This window comes from Oryx dammah, unplaced genomic scaffold, assembly GCF_014754425.2.
Source record: "Oryx dammah isolate SB20612 unplaced genomic scaffold, SCBI_Odam_1.1 HiC_scaffold_2, whole genome shotgun sequence".
NCBI classification, from domain to species: Eukaryota; Metazoa; Chordata; class Mammalia; order Artiodactyla; family Bovidae; genus Oryx; species Oryx dammah.
Window position 1 is genome coordinate 133,824,774 of NW_024070186.1, and position 21,572 is coordinate 133,846,345.

Below are 21,572 nucleotides of genomic sequence, written 5' to 3' on the forward strand. Positions count from 1 at the left end.
AAAATTAAAATAAGAAAATTTTATTGTAGTTAAAAGAGTTCAGAATCTAGAGACAGAATATCTATGTTAAATCTCAACTCTACAACTTTCTAGATGTGCAAACTTGGGCAAATTAACTTATTTCTCTGAACTTATTTGGGTGTAAGAATTTTATCTACCCCTTAAACCTTAAAGTTTCTTTTTTTGGAAATTAAATGAGATGACACAACATTTAGGACAGAGAGAACACTTTCTGGAATATAGAAAATATTTAATAAGCACTTAAATATTAACATTCATAGTTTCTTGTAGTTATATATAGTCTCATGTTTACAAACAAGATCACATAGGACACAGTTTTAAGTAAACAAAAAGGGTGAAACAGCCAATATTTATGATAGTCTATTGTATACACAGCAACTTGGGGATAATTGGATATTAAAATAAGATATGGTCCTCAATTGTGTACAATATGATCTTGGTGAGATTAAGCAACACTGAGAAGGCAGTAGCAGGGCATATCTCTTTCTAGTCCTTTCAGTTAGCCTAGCTCTTGCTTTTCTAGCTGTCATTTTCCAAGCAAGTAGACCATCTGTGGAATATAGAAATCAGGACTTCTGGCAGTATTCTGAGCCACATTTCTCTAAATCTTTTTCATGAAAATAAAGACTACCTCGGTAGTTTGTATGGCAACTGCTACACTATTGGGTCAATGGCGCCAAGGTAATGGGTAATAAACCTGGTAAAGGCTGATTGGTTTTGTCACCAAAAGCGGGGTCTGGCTGCAGACCTCTCTAAAAGCCAATAAAGTGTCAAGGTTGAGGTAAAAGAAAGTTTGCTTTATTTTGTATGTGGACAGTTGGGGGCAGGGGGAGGACAGACTCCTGTCCAAAGGCCAATACCCCCCAGCTCAAACAATCAGGGAGCAAGAGCTTTTCTAGACGGAGGGGGCTAAATACAGAAACAGCATAGTTAGCTCTGACAGTCACCTTGAAATTGGTTGGTGGTCTGACCAGCATCATCTTGATTGTTTTAAGTACAGTTAATCTTCAATTCCAGGGCGACTTTGTTTCCATTTCTTGAGGCCTGTTCTCAGAATTGTCAGCTTATGTCATGGCTAAAGCCTGATCATCATGTAGTTAACTTCTCCACCTGGTGGGGTGGTTTCAGTATCTATTAAACAGCTCACAGGACGTGGCTCAGAATATTATCTATAGGCTTTGAGAAGAAACTAAAAGTCCTTGACTATGCTTAATAAGTATATTTTATTATTTGGTCTCCTTTGACTGTTTTCCTTTGTTTCTGTATGTTCTCACATCTTTGGCAAAAGTTTTTCTTCAGACAAAAGTCAGGCAAAGGACATGGGGGACAAGGATCCATAGGGTCCTGCTCCATTTCAGCTTCTCTTGTTAATGATTGCTGACTAGGTAACCAAGCTTGCTCATTTGCTATTTACAGACTGACCACACTGAACCCATGCTTAGCTATCATAGCTGATCAATGATAGTAACATTTTATCTCATGAGGGCAGCACAAGAGAAAAATAAAAATGAATAGGCATATGAGCAAAATGTAAAAATAACATCATAAACTAAAAAATTATCTGTGATATTTGTGAAAATTTTGAAAAATATGTTTCCAAAACATTTAAAAGGAAAATGACACATATGCATTTTTGTGTGTCAAAGGAAGGGATACAGGGTTGATTTTGAGTTCATATTTATAGCACTCAGCTTATCATTAATATACTTGGGGATGATTATGGGTTTATTGCTATTTTTCAACTTTTGATAGACATAATAGAAAATGTAATATGGTCATCAGAGAATAAGACTAAATGAATGACTGAGAATGTGTTACAGTGGAGTACCACAGGAACTAGGCATAAATATTAATCCAGCTTTAGTCAACACTAATTCTGTCTGAACATCTGCTTCTGGCTTTCTGTTCTGAGCATTTGTGCAACAATCTCCAGGTATTACACAACAGATTCTGTTTTCCCTGTATTGCCAGAGCTATGATTTTAGAGATAACAGATAAGAATTAATGTCGACTGTGATGCGTAAGGTCTTGAAAAAACCGTTTCGTGTATTTTCTTCTACTTTTTTACTTAAACCACTTCCTTTTTATTCCATCTTGGCTAGAAGCAGACAGCCAGAAAATGACAATTTAACAAAATGTTTAACCATAAATTAAGGGACAAAGGTTCAAAAACACAAAGAAGGAAAGAAGGAAAACAAAGAAGTGTAAACAACTAAGGGCTTGTTTTTCTTAGGCAGAAAGAAGTCCCAAGGTAGAAAGGACAAACATCGCCAGAGCAGTTACCTGACACCACTGACTGCTTCTGCCTTTGGCTCAACCACCCATTACATGTCTGCTGATTGTTAGTTGCAAATTCATTGCTTTATCTCTAGCCTCATGTCGGTATTTCAAGAAGGTAGGTCAGAGTTATGTCACACACTCATCCCTAGCTGCAGAAGAAGCTGGAAAATAATTTTAAAGTATGGGATGTTGCCTCTCCAAAAAAACTCACTTCTGAAGTAAGAATGAATACAAAAGATATTGCAGTAGCATTTAGCAGGATCTGCCACGACCACTTTTTTTGTTGTTGTTAGTCACTGAATTGTATCCGACTCTTTGCGACCCCATGGACTGCAGCATGCCAGGCTTCCCTGTTCTTCACTGTCTCCTGGAGTTTGCTCAAACTCATGTTAATTGAGTTGATGATGACCCCTTCTCCTCCTGCCTTCAATCTTTGCCAACATCAGAGTCTCTTCCAATGAGTCGGCTCTTCACATCAGGTGGCCAAATTATTGGAGCGTCAGCTTCAGTATCTTTCCTTCCAGTGAATATTCAGGGTTGATTTCCTTTAAGATTGACTCGTTTGATCTCCTTGCGGTCCAAGGGACTCCCAAGAGTCTTCTCCAGCACCACAATTAGAAAGCATCAATTCTTTGGCATGTTACAAAGCATTAATATTTTTCAACCTTGACAAAATATTCTTAATTTAGTTACTTGGGAGACAAATGAGAGGTACTATTTACAACTAATAATTAAGATCCAATTTCTAGTTTCCAATACTACATAGGACACATTAAACAATTTAAGGTGAATGGATAAACTCTTAACAGAAGTATGTATTTATATTATTATATATATGTATATATACAAAGTTGTGACTAATAATTTGCCTTCCAATGTAGGAGTGTGGGTTTGATCCCTGGTCAAGGAGCTAAGATCCCTTGGCTTAAGGATTTTAAGAAGCAATATTGTTAACAAATTCAATAACCTTAAAAAATAAGTCCACATCAAAGTTGTGTTACGTATTTTATGTAAGCCATTTTAAAACATTTTAAATGTCTTTTTAGGTAAGCCAAAGCATAGTTAATTCAATGAGGTATAAAATAAACTGCATTTGTTACTTTCTTAACATCCAAATAACTTGAGGTGAGGCAAGCTATTCTTTCCAAAATTAAATAAATGCTTTACCATGGCAAATTTATCTTCTCTCCTCTTCAGAATTCTCAAAAATTTTCAGAAGTTTTAGACTCATAGAATTAGGGCTTTGAGTATATTAGGGAAAACAACCTACATTTGTGGCATTTTCTTACAATTCTTATAAAATTACCAAGTCACTGAAACTTGTTTCAATGTTTCTTATGGAGAATTATTTATCATCTCCATTCATAATACTTGGCACTTTCTATGCCAGGCACTTACAAAACCCCAGTGAATTAGGTACTATTATCTTCATTTCGTATCTGAAAAATCTGTAAATTCAAATTTCTCAGTCATGTGAAGAATTAAATGTTTGTGCTCAGTCACTCAGTCATGTCCAACTCTTTGTGACCCCATAGACTATAGCCCGCCAGGCTCCTCTGTCCATGGACTGGATTTGAATCATAACTCTGCTACTTACTAGCTTTGTAATGATGTATTAATTACATAATACATCTGTACCTTAATTTACATACCTGAAAATGGGTTAATAGTGTTTGTGTGCTAAGTTGCTTCAGTTGTGTCTCTTTAGCAACCCTATAGGCTGCTGTCCATGGGATTTTCTAGGAAAGAATACTGGATTCAGTTGCCATTTAGTATTCCAGTGGATTTTCTCCACCCAGGGATCAAACCCATGTCTCTTTACGTGTCCTGCACTGTTAGGCAGGTTCTTTACCACTAATACCACCTGGGAAGCCCAGGGTAACAGTAACCACTCATAAGTCGGCTAGAACAAAACTAATTTTTACTATTAAAACACTTAGAAAACTCCAGGTACATAGTAAGCACTGTATTATCTATTGCTAAAAAAGGTCCATATGGTCAAAGCTGTGGCTTTTCCAGTAGTCACATAGAGATGTTAACTGAACCATAAAGACCCTGATGCTGGTAAAGTTTGAGGGCAGAAGGAGAAGGGGGTGACAGAGGATGAGATAGGTGGATGGCATCACGGACTCAATGGACAAGTTTGAGTAAACTCCAGGAGACAGTGAAGGATGGGGAAGCCTGGCATGCTGCAGTCCACGGGGTAGCAGAGTCGGACACAACTGAGCAACTGAACAACAAAGCTTAAAACAAATGAAAAAAGTGTACTAGTTTCTGTGAACTGGGAATCTGGAAACTGCTTAGCTCAGTGATTCTGGCTTAGAGTCTCGCAAAAGATTACATTCAAATTTGAACAGTGGCTGCATCATTTGAAGACTGGAATACCAGGCCAGAGTATTGGAAGTTACATTAGAAGCTGCTTACCTGAATAGGTCACTGTATGTCTGTTCAGTGAAATAAATATGAACATATCACTCTATTTTCTCATATATTTTAATCTCCCAGCAATGGTAGTTAAAGTAACCATCAAAGAATCACAGGAACTAGTGAAAGCCAAATCTGTTTTTAAGGGCTCATTTGAAAAGACTACATGAATCGAATGAACTTCTTTAAAAAAAAAAATTAAATTTTTTGTCCAAATAATACAATCTTTATTGGAGAATTATAAAGTATTAATCACCAACCAAAGGATTACAGTTATTAAGCAGGGTTATTAACTATCTAAATTAGTTTTGGCTCCATTAGTCAAAAGCCATGAACTGGTATTCAGAATTCTAGGTGTATGTCATTTCTTTAAATTAGAAGACATTTCCTGTATCATGAATAGGATACCCAGAATTCTAAATATAAATTCATAGCTTCTGACTATAGTGGAGCCAAAACTAACCTAGAAGAACACTATATTGCTTATATATGGAATCTATAAAAATGATACAGATGAACTTATTTTCAAAGAAAAACCAGAGACACAGGCCTAGAGAACAAATGTATGATAAGCAGGGAGGAGGGAAGAATTGGGAGACTGGGACTGACATATATACACTACTGATACTATATATAAAATGGATAACTAATGAGAAACTACTATATAGCACATGGAAGTCTATTCAGTGCTCTGCGGTGACGTAAATGGGAAGGTAATCCAAAAGAGGGGATATATGTACACGTATCACTGATTCACTTAGCCGTGCAGCAGAAACAAAACACTGTGAAGAAACTATACTCCAATAAACATTAATTTAAAAATAAATAAGTAGAAAAGTAAGCAATTTCAGGAACATTCAGGATGCAGGAAATTAGGCCGTACCTGCTGAGGTCACGTGCCGTAAGCATCAGATCAGCTCTATTCCCATTTCCTTTCTATTTATATACCTCAAAAATGTGCTCTGGCATAGTCTCAAATAGAAAATAAAGGACACAGTTTAAAAAACAAACTGCAAAGTGGCGTTTATTTACATTAAAATGTAAACCACCTGTATGCACACATTAAGAGGCACAATGTTACACACAGTAACTATGATTTTCAGAACATGTTACACACGATAGTGTCTGCTGATACATCAGTGGTTCCAGGGAAAACAAGAGGTACCACAACATTCCTGACACCAAATAAATTATTCACATATTCTAATCATATAAGACAGTTAATTTTTTTTTAAAGTTATGTACTTCAAAAAACACTAGCAAGATGTACAACCAAAATATACTGTTTTATGCAAAATGTCTTCAGATTATATATAAATGATCCCTTTCAGAATGCATTTTTACCTTTTAAATAAACTACATTGACTTCAAGACTATTTATACATAGCCTCCTAAATATGATTGCAGACAGACACTATTTTTTAAAAAGTGTAATATACTAGAGAATATGCTGAACTATTGGCTCCAAATTCCAACACTGCCATTCTATTTTTCAGACACAATCAAATTTTTTAAATTCCAATTTTAGAGTATAAGATTAGCCGTTCTGTTTTGCAAATCGTTTCTTCTAAGAACTCTTAACAGGCTGTCCTAACTATCTCATGTATCGGAGAAATTCGAACTTTAAAAAATCTTAAAATGCTTTAGTTAAAGCTGGTACCGTATACAGAGATTTTAATAAATTGAACACTTTTCTTTTAAAAGACCTTTGCACAAAGATCTTTCAATTTTTAAGTCTAGTAAAAATTTTTATAAAGTTCAAAAGAACACTTGAGTATATTTATAATGCAGTGAAGGCTTCCTCTTTGGCATTTCTCCATTCAGTTCTAAAATAAAACATGTGAACAGACATTTTCTATTTTTCTATTTATCTACTACAGACATTTTCTATTCACAGAAGTATCTGATTGAAATTAACAGCAATTTCACTGCTAAGAAATATTTTCTTTATAATCTACAAAAACACTTAGATTTTACTATGAGAAGCAGAAATGTTTTGATGTTGCTGAAATGAGTTTGCTTATTTCTTTTTTCAGTGATTGGAAATTCAACATCCTTTCTAATTCAGCAATGGATAAAGAGACATATTTTACATTAGCAAAAATGTTGACCAGAGTATAACTTTTGAATACTGAGAGGAAGTAGCCTCTATTAAGGAAAAAGAAAATATTCAAATAATAGGGGCATAACAAATAAAACCACTATGTGTTCTTCCTTGGTTCCTGCAGCTTTTCTAAAAGAAAACAAACTAAAACCACTGCACTAAACTCATGTTACTATAAACTACCCTGATTTGTGGACATTTTTTAACATTGCCTTCTGTGAGATTTCCACATTACTTCCAGTATTCATGAATTTTTTGTTCTTATCACAAACTAACCTTTTAAGGTTAAACAGTCCAAGTCTGATTATTTTTAAATGACGGTAGGAAACAAATAACAAGGATTTTGCAAATGAGTACACTTTTCCTCATTCACAACTAAATATGAGGGAAAATGTCAGTAAAGCTGAAACAAATGCAAGCTAAATTCTCCAGGGCTTACTGACAATAAACATTGAAAAAAACCAAAAACATAAAATAAATAAATACTGTACCTAATTACTGCTGTTTATCAATGTCTTGTTGTTTAGTAGCTAAGTTGAGTGTCTGACTCTTTGGGATCCCATTGACTGTAGCCCCAGGCTCCTCTCCATGGGAGTTCCCAGGCAAGAATGCTGGAGAGGGTTGCCATTTCCTTCCCCGGGGTATCTTTCCAACCCAGGGCTTGAACCTGTGTCTCTTGCATTGACAGGCATTCTTTACCACTGAGCCACCAGGAAAGCCCCTTATCAACATCTACAAAAGTCTTAAATAACCAAAAAAATTATAGTAATAAATACTGTGATATTAACACATTTTTAAAATGCAATTAATAATTCTCTTTTGTTTTCTAACCATGCAGAACCATGGAAATCGAAGCAGAGAATGATAGCAGATTAAAGAAATAAAATATAAATTGGTAATGAAATATTTGAATAAATTTGTAGCTTTTTAGAAAGAAAACAAACTGATTCAATAAATATATTTTAAAAATCTGAAGAATGCAGGTTACATGAATAGGACACATAACAGGACACTGAATTTGTGGAGGTTAACTTTGTCATATAATATGGCTGTTATTGAATATTGTATATGCAGCTTATATAAGTAACACTGCTATCTCCCAGTCAATGTAAGTACATGACATCAACACTATCCTTCATGTCTAGTTCAAATTAAGAATTACATCTGATAACCAAGTAAATAAATTGCCAGCCCCTGCTAACACAATTTAGTAAGAACTGGGAATCATGTAACTGGCACTAGGCAATGTTTACAGAATATAGTTTTAAGTGCACATGGATATCTACTTCCAGAATCCAGAAAATACAGTCACCTATGCTCCAATAAGAGAGTTTTACCTCAATTCTATCATTTTAGAAGTACTTGTAGGAATGGGATCTCTCCAAAATCAAGAAGGATCGATCTGGTCACATTCAATCTTAAAATGTTATGCAAAATTTCATATATATAAACGTTATCTTTCAGGTGAATGTGTGAGACATTTTTGAGACTTTATTTGGCTGATGGAGGTGGTCTGATAAAGAGGAAGAGATCATTAGACAAGATCTCAAATAGCCATCCCTCCGTACTTCAATTGAAGTTGGTCTTCTGTAAATGCTTATTGGGAATTTCTAAAGCACTGACTTGGAGAGGCCAAGAGCCTCCATCAATCCCTGCCTGGATAGCCACTCCTGTCACCACGGCCAGGTCAGGGTCTACAGACGTGTTGGGGTCCTTTCCAAAGAACTCCTGGATGACTTGGCGGATTCGAGGAATACGAGTTGAGCCCCCAACCAAGACCACCTCATCAATCTCAGTCTTTTCCAGGTGGCCTTCTTTCAACACTTGCTGAATGGGTACGAGTATTTTCTGGAACAGATCTTCATTAAGGGTGTCAAAGAGCTTTCGTGATATTTCTGTTTCAAATAAAACCTGACCCTCTCCATTTTTCTTTTCAGAAAGGTTGGCTCCAAACATGCTGTCCACATGGGGGTCATTTGCTGGGGAAAATTTGTCCTTTGGCGCTTCACTGTCACCAGCTGGAGGTCCCTTTCTGTCATTTTCCTCCACTGTTAGTAACACTGACATCTGGGCAGTCTCATGAAGTGTCAGGTTCAACTTGACCATTTCTACAGCTTGTCTTAATCGGTGGATTTCCTCTTTCCGAGAGGGCAGGAAGCCATACGTTTGATAGATCTGTTTGTATAAGTACTGAAGCAATCTTTGATTGAAGTCTTGTCCTCCAAGTTTATTGTTTCCTAAGTTAAAAATAAAAAAGTTTATATTATATTATGACTAAGCAATGGCACCCCACTCCAGTCCTCTTGCCTAGAAAATCCCCTGGACGGAGGAGCCTGGTGGGCTGCGGTCCATGGGGTCGCTAAGAGTCGGACACAACTGAGTGACTTCACTTTCACTTTTCACTTTCATGCACTGGAGAAGGAAATGGCAACCCACTCCAGTGTTCTTGCCGGAGAATCCCAGGGACAGGGGAGCCTGGTGGGCTGCCGTCTATGGGGCCGCACAGAGTCGGACACAAATGAAGTGACTTAGTATGTATGTATAAATGATATTCTGGGAATCATAAATCCTTATTTAATGTATTATTAAGATTTTATTCATAAAAAGACTGATTAAAAATAATTGGGTTAAAAGGAGTTTAATTCAAAAGTATACAATTAAAATACAGTGCACATCTGGGTTCTAATGATGTAAAAGGAAGTCTCTCAGTGATATCAAATACTTTTTCAGAAAGTAAGAAATTGAGAACACAGACTGGGCTTTAAGTAGCAATTTAGAAACAAAAAGTGGCATTTGTCTCAAAAGAAATTAGTGTTTCCTACAATTAAAAAGTACCAGTAAGCATTTATCTTTAAAAAAAAAATTCCTTTTAAAATGATTAAGAGCTAAAAAGTAGAAAAAATAATTTAATAAGGAAGAGAGTAATGTGATATAAATTCCCATCACTGAACTTGCTTCTAAATGGAGTCCAGTTAGACTACCTATAACTTAAGTTCCTTAGGCTTAATTCCTTAAACTAAAACAAAAACCGTAAAAAAATTTAGAATGCAAAATACTATTACTGGATTTCCTAAACATAGCTATTTAGTGAAACAGATTATTAAATGAAGTAAACTGACCATCCTTCATTTTAAATGATTTCTTTCCTTCTGTTCCCTTCACAATGGAGGTGAAAACTACTGCCTCAGTTAGCTACAATATTTGACTTACAGTATATCCAGTCATTTTTTGAGACTTAACTTTTTGCTATAAATAAAATAGGTGGTGGCATTAAGATCACAAGTACAGAAGATTACCAAAATGAATGCGAAGAATGCTGAAACACTGAAAAATGAGCACTTTACACATTAGATATGTCAACATGGCTGAATCTCGTTAACACTCCCCACATTTTTCTTACCAGACATGGCTCGAGTTAAAAACATTCCTCCTTGTTTATTTAGCAATGACACATCGAGAGTTCCTCCGCCCAAATCTATCACCAAGACATGAAAGACTTCAGCTTTGTGGAGACCATAGGCCATAGCTGCTGCTGTGGGTTCATTTATTACTCTTAAGATCTTCAGTCCTGTAAAATTGGTTGGAGGGAAGAACAATCATTAAAGGACATGATTAAGGAATTTTTTTCACTTAATCCTACAACATATTAGTATCTTCTCCAACATGAACTCCACTGAGTAATAATAAGAACAGTCAGAAGCCAAATAAAAACAATGAAACGGGAAGGACAAATATTGGTTCTTCTAAATGGATATCATTAAAATTATTCTAAAAGATGACTACAGTATAAAGAAATAAAGGCCCAGATTCAATGAAATACATCACTCTATTCTTTTTTAATACTTAATTTTAAAAGATCCCTCAGCCTCTTCTAACTTTCATATTTTACTTGGGAAGGAAAACATTAACCGTATACTGTAATAGCTATAGAAATAAGCTTATGATGCTCATCTTTTAAAAATGACTTTTTCTGTAAAAGAACAGATCAATAGATAGAAAAATGATAAAAAGAAAAATCTGAGAAGATATGCTTTAATAGCTACAATGTATTTTAAAAAACAACTTAAAATGCAAGATCCTTGAAAGTAACTGAAATATACAGCAAAATCTGATTTCAAGGTAATGCTAAACAGTAGATGTGCAAACAAAAGATCAAAATTTCCTTGAACAAAATTCCTGCTTTAAACTAACTGCTACATATAATGAGTGGCCTTGAAAGTAGTATGACTTTCTGTATCAAGAGCCATAAAAACTAGTCAAACTGAAGAATTTATTCAAAGACCATAATACTATTCCCCTTAGCTTTCTGACTTCATCACTCACTTGCCTTTGGTAGCATTGGCCAACCTTCCATCTTCTAAATTCTCATCTCATGGCCACACTGGCCATTCTCTCTCCTGCAACATATTTCCTCCATGCACTTGCTTGGCTCACTACCTGGTTTCCTTCAACTCTGCTTAAATATCACTTTCTCACTGAGGTCTATCTGACCACTCCCTTCAAAACCTGCAAGTCCCCCCTACTCTCTGATCACCTAGCAAGCCCATTCCCTTATCCTGTCTTTTCTTCCATAACGTGTTCAGTTCAGTCGCTCATTTGTGTCTGACTCTTCCAACCCATAGACTGCAGCACGCCAGGCTTCCCTGTCCATTACCAACTCCCAGAGCTTGCTCAAACTCATGTTCATCGAGTTGGTGATGACATCCAACCATCTCGTCCTGTCATCCACTTCTCCTCCCACCTTCAATCTTTCCCAGCATCAGGGTCTGTTCCAATCAGTCAGTTCTTTGCATCAGGTGACCAAAGTATTGGAGCTTCAGCTTTAGCATCAGTCCTTCCAATCAATATTCAGGACTGATCTCCTTTAGGATGGACTGGTTTGATCTCCTTGCAGTCCAAGGGACTCTCAAGAGTCTTCTCCAACACCACAGTTCAAAAGCATCAATTCTTCAGTGCTCAGCTTTCTTTATGGTCCAACTCTCACACCCATACATGACTACTGGAAAAATCATAGCTTTGACTAGACGGACGTTTGTCAGCCAAGTAATGTCTCTGCTTTTTAATATGCTGTCTAGGTTGGTCATAGCCATAGAATGTTACTTTTTTTTTTTTTTTGGCATAAAATTGCTTTACAATGTTGTGTTAATTTCTGCTGAACAATGAAGTGAATCAGCTATATGTATGCATATATTCCCTTCCTCTTAAACCTCTATCCCACCTTCCTCTCCCATAGCATGTTACTTTCTGATACACACTGTATCCAGGCTCTCAACCAGGGATCATTTTCTTCCTCTAAAGACATCTAGCCATGTCTGGAGACATAAAATTATCACTACTTGGTAGAGATGGTGCTATTGGCTAGCTTCTAGGGAGTACAGGTTAAGGGATGCTGCAAAATGTCCTATGATACATAGGCTAGTTCCCCAACAAAGAATTATTCAGGCTAACATGTCAATAATGCTAAGGGTTGTTGTTCAGTTGCCCAGTCATGTCCGACTCTTTGCAACCCCATGGACTGCAGCACACCAGGCCTCCCTGTCCCTCATCATCTGCTGAAGTTTGCCCAAGTTTATATCTATTGTATCAGTGATGTTATCCCACCATCTCTCTGACAAGGTAAATTGTCCCACCATCAATCAAGGTAAAGTGGATGTGGTCAAGTAGGAGATGGTAAGAATAAACATCAACATCTTAGCTATCAGTGAACTAAAATGGACGAGAATGGGTGAACTTAATCCAGATCATCAGTGTATCTACTACGGTGGGCAAGAATCCCATAGAAGAAATGGAGTAGCCCTCGTAACCAACAAGAGTCCAAAATGCAGACTTGGGTACAACCTCAAAAAATTACAGAATGTTTAAGGTAAGAACACTATATTTATCTTCAATACTGATTTTCTGTTTCCTCCAATAGAATATAAGCTCTATGAAAAAAAGGGTTTACCTGTTCTATTTACCTAGGTAATCAGTATTTGCTGAATGGTATCAAATAAATTTTCTCCCACCTCAGATTTTTAAAAATCATTGTATTATATTCCTCTTCACATTAAAACAAGTTCAGGAGAACAAATTCCTCACTGCTAATGTGTCCATGTTTTTTCTCAGCCTTGGTCATATACCTGATAGGTTGTTGTCAGAATATACGTATTTTACATTGTACCATGGAGCCTTCTTAATTATTTATCTACCATATACTTTGTCTAGGCGCCTAATCAACTGGTTTGCAAAATAATACACCTCATTATAGATTTTCAGCCTAAGAAAATTTTGAGAAAAATGCAACTCAGGCAAGTGATATTACCTGCAAGGTTAGCAGCTTGAATTGTTGAATTTCTCTGCTTTAGATCAAATTCTGCTGGTACGGAAATAACAGCATTGGCAACTGGCATTCCAAGATACTCCTCTGCCATTTCTTTTAATTTTAACAACAGTCTAGAGCCAACATATTCTGGGGAAACGGTGATGGTTTCATTACTTGTCACAGAAAATTCAACCATTCCATTTTTGTTTAAAACCTGTGAATAAGGTTTGCAAAGATGAAAACACTATATATAAGTGTGTGTGTATATATCTACATACATATTATACATACACATATACTAACACACATAAATATATATATATACATATATACATCGAATGTATTCAATCAAAACTTATCCTGAAAAGGTCATAAAATTTCATTTGTTATCTAGCAAGTGCATGTACAAAGATTAGAGGCTATTAAAAGATATACTTTAAAATTATAAAATGAATCCACTCTAGTTTTTAATAACAGCAGAAAAATAAAATTTATCATTGAGTATGCATTGAAGAAGGAAATGGCAGCCTACTCCAGTATTCTTGCCTGGAGAATCCCAGGGACAGAGGAGCCTGGTGCACTGCCATCTATAGGGTCGCACAGAGTTGGATACAACTGAAGCAACTCAGCAGCAGCAGCATATAACTGGAACAGAGAAGATTCTCAATACATATGTTAAATGTAAGAAAAAAATGAATGATGAGATAGAGGGAATTTAGTCAGTCAGTCGTGTCCGACTGTCTGCAACTCCATGGATTGTAGACTGCTAAGCTCCTCTGTCCATGGAATTTTTCAGGAAGGATACTGGAGTGGGTTGCCATTTCCTTCTCCAGGGCATCTTTCTGACCCAGGGACTGAACCTGGATCTCCTGCATTGCAGGTAGATGCTTTACTGTTTGAGCTACTAGGAAAGCCCAATAGAAGGAATAATAGTTGCTAAATCATGTATGTGACTCAAGATCTTCTTTTTCAAAAAACTTATTTATTTCCAAACATAATAGATAATTGAAAGAATGTGCTGGTACATATTAACAAGAATAATTTTAATACTTCACTATTTTTGCTAAGAATCAAATATCACTCACATTCTTATTTCCATGAAAACGTGTATTAGTATATTATCCTTGCTAATGTAGTTGTATATTTGTACATTTTTAAAAATTAGATTAATTCCAGTATGTTCAGAGTAACCATGAAAGAGAAACAACAAAAAAACTGGACCACTGAGAAACTTAAAAAACACACACACACACAAAACCACCTTAAAATAACTCTAGGATCAATAAGTAATGTACCCAAAGCTGCAATTTAGAGAAAGATGTATAGCTTTATACAATTTTATCATTACAAAATAAAAATTACAAATTAATAAAGGGTCTTAACAAAAGACCCTGATGCTGGGAAAGATTGAGGGCAGGAGGAGAAAGGGACGACAGAGGATGACATGGCTGGATGGCATCACCAACTCAATGGACATGGGTTTGTGTGGACTCTGGGAGTTGGTGATGGAGAGGGAGGCCTGGTGTGCTGCGGTTCATGGGGTCACAAAGAGTCAGGCATGACTGAGTGACTGAACTGAACTGAACTTAACAAAAAATTAAAAGAAAAGCAAAGAAATAAACCAAATACATACCTGGAGAAATTTTTTTCTCCTCTGAAAAATGAATAAAAATTTCAGAGCTCTTATATATGGGTTATTCAATAAGCAGCACTGATACAATCATCTAATTTCAAAACTATTAGAATCCTATTTCATAATTTACCAAAAAAAAAACCCTACATAAATATCTAAATATTTAAGAAAAAAAGCCCAGCAAAACCCAAACCTACAAATACTTACATAAAAGCATTAGAAAAAAAATACAAGTGGATACGATAGGAAAGGCTGTAAGTAGCATAAGATTCTAAAAACATTTTAAATTATTGAGATGATTTTACCACATAAAAAATCTAACACTCTTGACAGTTAAAAAACAAAATTATACATCAGTTAGTTAAAAAAAAGGGGGATACTTAAATATAAAATATATTTTTATAGTCATTCAAAAAAGATAAACATCCCAAAAGAAAATAGGACAAAGGGTGAGAAATGGATCACTAAAGAAAAATGCAATAAACTGATTTTTTTTTTAAAGTCTGACTTCACTAGAAATCACAGCAATGCAAATTACTACCAGATACCATTTTTCACTTATCTATTGGCAAAGACTGAAAAATAATAACTACTGAAGACATAGGCAGTCTGAAAAATAGATAAGAGCATGTAAACTTTTCGGTGCCCAAAGTTGGCAGTACAAATCAGAAGCCTTAAAAACATACAACCATTTGGACTATCAAATTTAGGAAATTATCAAACAAATGTAAAACTACACATGTACAAAAATGATATTCACTGAAGCTCCAATGATAGTGGAAAACTAAGGAAAAAATAAAACATACAGAGACTGGACAATAAAATGGTGGAACAGCTGTTCCACACAACCATGAAAGATAATGATGTAAAACTATATATATGAGTTTCAAAGAAGTCAAAACACAGCGTGCCTAGTATGATCTCTTTTTCTATGTACAAATACATATACACACACAAAGAGAGTATCTATTTATCCATCCATCTATCTATAGGTACATGGGACTTCATTAGCCACCTGCTACAATGCATTTTGAGGATGGTAGAATGAGAAGAACAATAAAAGAACAACGCATTTTTGAGGATGGCAGAGTGAGAAGATGGTAGTGTCCTAAGTCCTCAACAGTGTTGTGGAACCAACGAATTAACCAACCCAGGAGCTGCTGTGGGATTGCTTGTTGAATGAGATAATATAACTTCCATACAAACTGAGTCCATTGAAATATACATTTTTGTAACTTGAAGCCAAAGAACTAATTGAAACAGTGTGCTGAACTAAAAATACATTTCCGCTTAACTTACCTTAAATGGGTATCTCCCAATTTCAGCCTCCAGTTCTTCCGGGGTAAAAACTTTGCCTATGAATCTTTTGGCATCATATATTGTGTTCTGAGGATTCGAATCTGCAAGCTCTAAGCTTTCATAGCCCACATAAACATCATCATCAGTGAAGGATACCATGCTGGGTATGCTGATATGACCATTTTCATCTGGAATGACCTTTACTTTTCCTGTCCCAGGAAAAAACACCCCAACTGAACAATAGGTAGTGCCAAGGTCAATTCCAATCACTTTAGGAGTAGGCAATGGTAAATATTGTTGTGCCAAATAGCCAGCCAACAAGAGAGTCAAAACAGCTGATCCTGAAATACAGGCAAATTAAAAGTTATGTCTTATCAAAACAGTACAATTTGATAAATTACAACACTAAAATCACTCTTCAATACTAGACTATAAAGTCTCAAAATTTTTTTCTTTTATACTCATAACATTTCTCAAACATCATGTTTTTCACAATTCAAACTGACTATAATGCCATTAAAATGAAGTAACAAAAACAAACAAACAAAAAAAAACCCTGTATGTTAGTGTACTTAACTTATGGGTGAGTAAAGGGCTGAAAAAGAAACATTTCAGTAATACTTGTACTAATACTGACAGGAAAAGTCATTTATCTGGAGCAAAAGTCAGAATGTAATCCAGTTCAGTTCAGTTGCTCAGTCGTGTCCAACTCTTTACGACCCCATGAACCGCAGCACACCAGGCCTCCCTGTCCATCACCAACTGCCAGAGTCTACCCAAACCCATGTCCTTTGAGTCGGTGTTGACATCCAACCATCTCATCCTCTGTCATCCCCTTCTCCTCCTGCCCTCAATCTTTCCCAGCATCAGGGTCTTTTCAAGTGAGTCAGCTCTTCACATCAGGTGGCCAAAGTATTCGAGTTTCACTTTCAACATCAGTCATTCCAGTGAACAACCAGGACCGATCTCTTTTAGATGGATTGGTTGAATCTTCTTGCAGTCCAAGGGACTCTCCTTCTCCAATACCACAGTTCAAAACCATCAATTCTTCTGTGCTCAGCTTTCTTTATAGTCCAACTCTCACATCCCTACATGACTACTGGAAAAACCATAGCCTTGAGTAGACAGATGTTTTTTGACAAAGTAATGTCTCTGCTTTTTAATATGCTGTCTAGGTTGGGCATAACTTCCCTTCCAAGGAGTAAGCGTCTTTTAATTTCATGGCTGCAGTCACCAGCTGCAGTGATTTTGGAGCCCCCCAAAATAAAGTCTGACACTGTTTCCCCATCTATTTCCCATGAAGTGATGGAACTAGATGCCACGATCTTAGTTTTCTGAATGTTGAGCTTTAAGCCAACTTTTTCACTCTCACTTTCATCAAGAGGCTCTTTAGTTCTTCACTTCTGCCATAAGGGTGGTGTTATCTGCACATCTGAGGTTATTGATATTTCTCCTGGCAATCCTGATTCCAGCTTATGCTTCCTCCAGCCCAGCATTTCTCATGATGTACTCTGCATATAAGTTAAATCAGCAGAGTGACAATATACAGCCTTGACGTACTCCTTTTCCTATTTGGAACCAGTCTCTTGTCCCATCCAGTTCTAACTGTTGCTTCCTGACCTGCATATAGGTTTTTCAAGAGGCAGGTCAGGTGGTCCAGTATTCCCATCTCTCTCAGAATTTTCCACAGTTTACTATTTAGATTTTATAGTTTTATAATTAGCTTTAGATAGCAATATTAAAACAAAACCCTATTAGTAAAATTTCCATACCAAAAGCCCTGATATTGTAATGCTAAAACTCTTTTTATCTCCCCTCTTCTTTTTCCTTTCAAAAGGATGAAATGGATAAACTAGATCGAAATAGTTTTGGAAGTTGCTTAAACTGTCACTTCATAACAACACAGTTAACCTTTTCTGTACTAAATATGAATGAAGGACATCTTGCAACGGTGATATTTAGGTGAACAGAAGTGTGTAACTCGATGCTAACATAAATGGAAACTCTTTGAAGTTAGGTTTTAGCCACGTTGAATCCCCTGCACAAATGGTTCCTAGCTATCAGAAGCTGGCCAATAAATGTTAATTATGAAAAAACCAAATATGTACAAATGTTACACTGCCTGTAAACATAAGTGAAGGAGAAAGAAGCCACTTCGTATTTATAATTAATCTGTTACTTGGTTTCAAGAGGCTGTGTTATACATCTGTGTCCACCCAGATTACATACAACTCAAAATGCCAATCTAAAAGAGTCTCTTTTACTAATTCTTAGCTTAGTAACAATTACTCAATAAAAAATAACAAAAATCTTCATTTTATCACATTCTGGTCCGGAGCGGGTAATTCCCACCCGGATTGGTGGAAACAACATTGGCCTACACATTAAAGAGCCCCGGATCTCTCAAAATCCAGCATCCCACGAGCCTACAGGTCGGGAGGCTGCTAGTGCTCCTCCCGCTTCCCCCACAAAGGGGTCTCGGAGATGCACATTCTAGAGGCCTCTCAAAGACCCCTCTTCAACCAACGATTTGAAAATCGACATTCCTTGGATAAGAACACTTCCTGAGGTCCAACATCCTTGAAATGTATGCAGAAGGTCGCCGCCGGCCCTACCCGGGCCTACAGCGGCCAGGTCATTCCTAGAGGCGACCCCCAACCCGGCTTCGGGAACAGCCCCAAACCGCCTCAAAGTCACCTTTCTGACGCCTTTCCCGCCACGCTAGCGGAATCGAGCGGTTGCAACAACGACCCCGACCCATCCCTGCTTCCCTCAACCGCTCCGGTGCCCGCGACAGCGTAAAGAACCCCCTCGTTACTAACCTAAGATCGTCATCTCTCCGGCCATCACAGTCCCGCCGAAGAGGCTTAGCGATGACTGTAACAGACGTGAGGCACCGCCCCCAAGCCGCCTGGCGGACCCGCGCTCTGGGAAATGTAGTCCTATCGCTCTGACTCGGTCCGAGAAACTATTAGAAAGGACTTCATTTCCCGTGAGGAGGCGGGGATTAGTGCCCCCATTCAACCGCTGCCAGTGACGCCGGAGCCACCCTTCCACGCACGGGCTACAGAGCCAATTACGCTGGGATGGCGGAGTACTAAGAAGAGGGACTGGAGTTTCTAAGCAAACGTGAGGTAAAAACAGGCCATCGTTTTAGCACCGCCTCGCCGCTCTGCATTCTGGGAGGTGTAGTTCCTCCCTCTTTCCGTTCGCCTGCGGGAGAGTGAGGACTATTGGGTTTTGGCGTTTGGGGGTGATGTTCCTAACCAGGCCCAGGTTCCAGCGTTTGTTATTTCGTTCTTACTACCTTTTGAAGCGTGCTTTTTTGCCTGGGATCTAGATTCCGGATGTGGGTTCTTAAATGTCCCCCATTCCCCGCCCACAGCATCCTTAGAAGAGCCTCTGTCACAGTGCAGGCCTAGAGGGTGACTGGGAGGGCTACCTTGGAACTCGGATAAGAACCTCACTCCTTTGCTTTTCTTTTGGGAAAAAAATGTATTCGAGCTATCTTCAGTCAGTGCGATTTATCCAAAGGAGTAGTTTTCTCTATTGCTAAAACTGAGGGCCGTTAAAAACAAAAATGTAAACAAGATGCCTTAACATTGTCTTGAGTTAAGTCATAAGTGGCAGGAATTGTTCTCATGTACAAATCCCATAACATGCCATGGCCATTTAGGACCCTTGTGAAGTGTTTTTCTGAATCTAGTCTTCAATAAACCCCATTTCTCTTCCTTCTTTGTAACTGCTAGTATATAATGGCTCCTTCGGAGACTGTTTTGTCTGTTACTAATGTTAACATTCATCAGAACTATGATCTTGGAGAATTGAACTCATTTCCTCACCTTAGGTGTAAGTCAGACGATCCGTGTTGACAGCAGGTCAACCTGCTAGGAGAATAATCGGCCAATGACTTTCTAACTAGCTTTCTAAACGATTTAAAAATGTATGTGAAAATGTTGATGGTTATTGAATATATTATGGTTAATGGGGATTCATTATAATGTTCTCTTCACTTAGGTGGTATTTTAAAAATCTTTCATAATGTAAAGAATAAAACATATGTGTATTTTTAGTGAGTAGATGGTAAAGCGTCTGCCTACAATGCAGGAAACCCAGGTTGGATCCCTGGGTTGGGAAGATCTCCTGGAGAAGGAAACGGCAACCCACTCCAGTACTCTTGCCTGGAGAATCCCATGGACGGAGGAGCCTGGTAGGCTACAGTCCATGGGGTCGCAAAGAGTCGGACACAACTGAGCGACTTCACTATTCACTGTTCACTACCATTTCCTTATGAAGAATGCATAATTCAAGCAATCCATGAATATTATTAAGTATAATGATCATCTTCACACTTATTGAGCAGGATGTTAGCCACTGGTAACAATCAGAAGGAGAGACAGAAGGTAGACACATAAATGTAATTTACTATGGTATATAACATAATTATGGTATGGCCATAGGACATAAACAGTACTGAATAAAGGCTGTGTAATTTTATCTTGAAGAGAAGACTTAGTGGAAGATAATATGTCTAACAGTACTTTGAAGAGTGAAAGGGGCTGGGAGAGGTTGATGGGATAATAAGAAGCAGTTGGTTGGAGGTGTTTCAGGATGAGGGAACTGAATTACCAAGAGTGTAGAAGCAGAAGGCAATCTCATAGATCAGAACTGTGCTGTGTGCTTAGTCTCAGCCGTGTCTGACAGTTTGCGATCCCATGGACTGTAGCCCGCCAAGTTCTCTGTCCATGGAATTCTCCAGGCAAGAATACTGGAGTGGGTTGCCATTTCCTCCTCCAGGGGATCTTCCCAACCCAGGCATTGAACCCAGGTCTCTCACATTGCAGGCAGATTCTTTACTGTCTGAGCCATCAGGGAAGCCCTAGGTCAGAGCCGCTGGATCATAACGCATCAGGTGGAAGTTTGAGAGACAGGACAAGAGATTAGACCAAATCAGGAAGATTAATTGCAGCAGGCACTGGTCATTGCCTTCTTCCTGCGACACACCCATGCTAATAGGAACTATCTAGTGAGACTAACCTGGTTGATTCTCAGGGTTATAGTAATGTTATTAATAATAGAAAATACCAGAGTTGGAGAGTAAAGATGAGGGCAAGAATATGGAAAGAAGTGTGGATATACTGATTTCTTCAATTTTCCTAGCAGGGAATTAATAAGTATTATTTAGAATGGAGAATTTAAAAAATAGAAGCATAAGTAGATCATATAAGTTCATGAAGGCAACTTCCTGAGAGACCAAAAAATGATAACATTTATAAAAAAGAAATAGTTTATTAAGAATAAGTGAGATAAAAATATATATTCTTTCAGTTTTTCATAAAGGAGTGTCAATATATATAAAAATTAAACTTTTAAAATCCATGTAGTAAAAATATATCAGGAAAAGAAGCAGCAAAACCAAAAAACATGGCAAATTTAAGGTCAGGTTTTATTATATTTATAAATATAAATGAGATAGACTAAAAAGTTCCAGATTGTCAGATTATAAGTTA

The 21,572-nt window shown here is 37.3% G+C and overlaps 1 protein-coding gene and 1 long non-coding RNA gene across 4 annotated transcripts in view; one reads left to right on the forward strand and one right to left on the reverse strand.

Annotated features, from left to right (window-relative positions):
* Window positions 1-5,722: 5,722 nt before the first annotated feature.
* Window positions 5,723-18,985, reverse strand: HSPA13 (heat shock protein family A (Hsp70) member 13). The gene is made up of 5 exons (XM_040227186.1): window positions 18,885-18,985; window positions 16,063-16,403; window positions 13,131-13,344; window positions 10,230-10,397; window positions 5,723-9,066 (listed from the first exon to the last, which is right to left on the reverse strand). Exons 1-5 carry the CDS (start codon window positions 18,907-18,909, stop codon window positions 8,399-8,401), a joined length of 1,416 nt encoding a protein of 471 aa, XP_040083120.1. The 5' UTR covers window positions 18,910-18,985; the 3' UTR covers window positions 5,723-8,398.
* Window positions 18,986-19,116: 131 nt separating this feature from the next.
* LOC120853385 overlaps window positions 19,117-21,572 on the forward strand; it is a 64,458-nt gene continuing 62,002 nt past the window's right edge. For all 3 annotated transcript variants that reach the window (XR_005718773.1, XR_005718772.1, XR_005718771.1), the window contains exon 1: window positions 19,117-19,196. This is a non-coding gene — a long non-coding RNA (uncharacterized LOC120853385). The remainder of the gene's footprint in view (window positions 19,197-21,572) is intronic.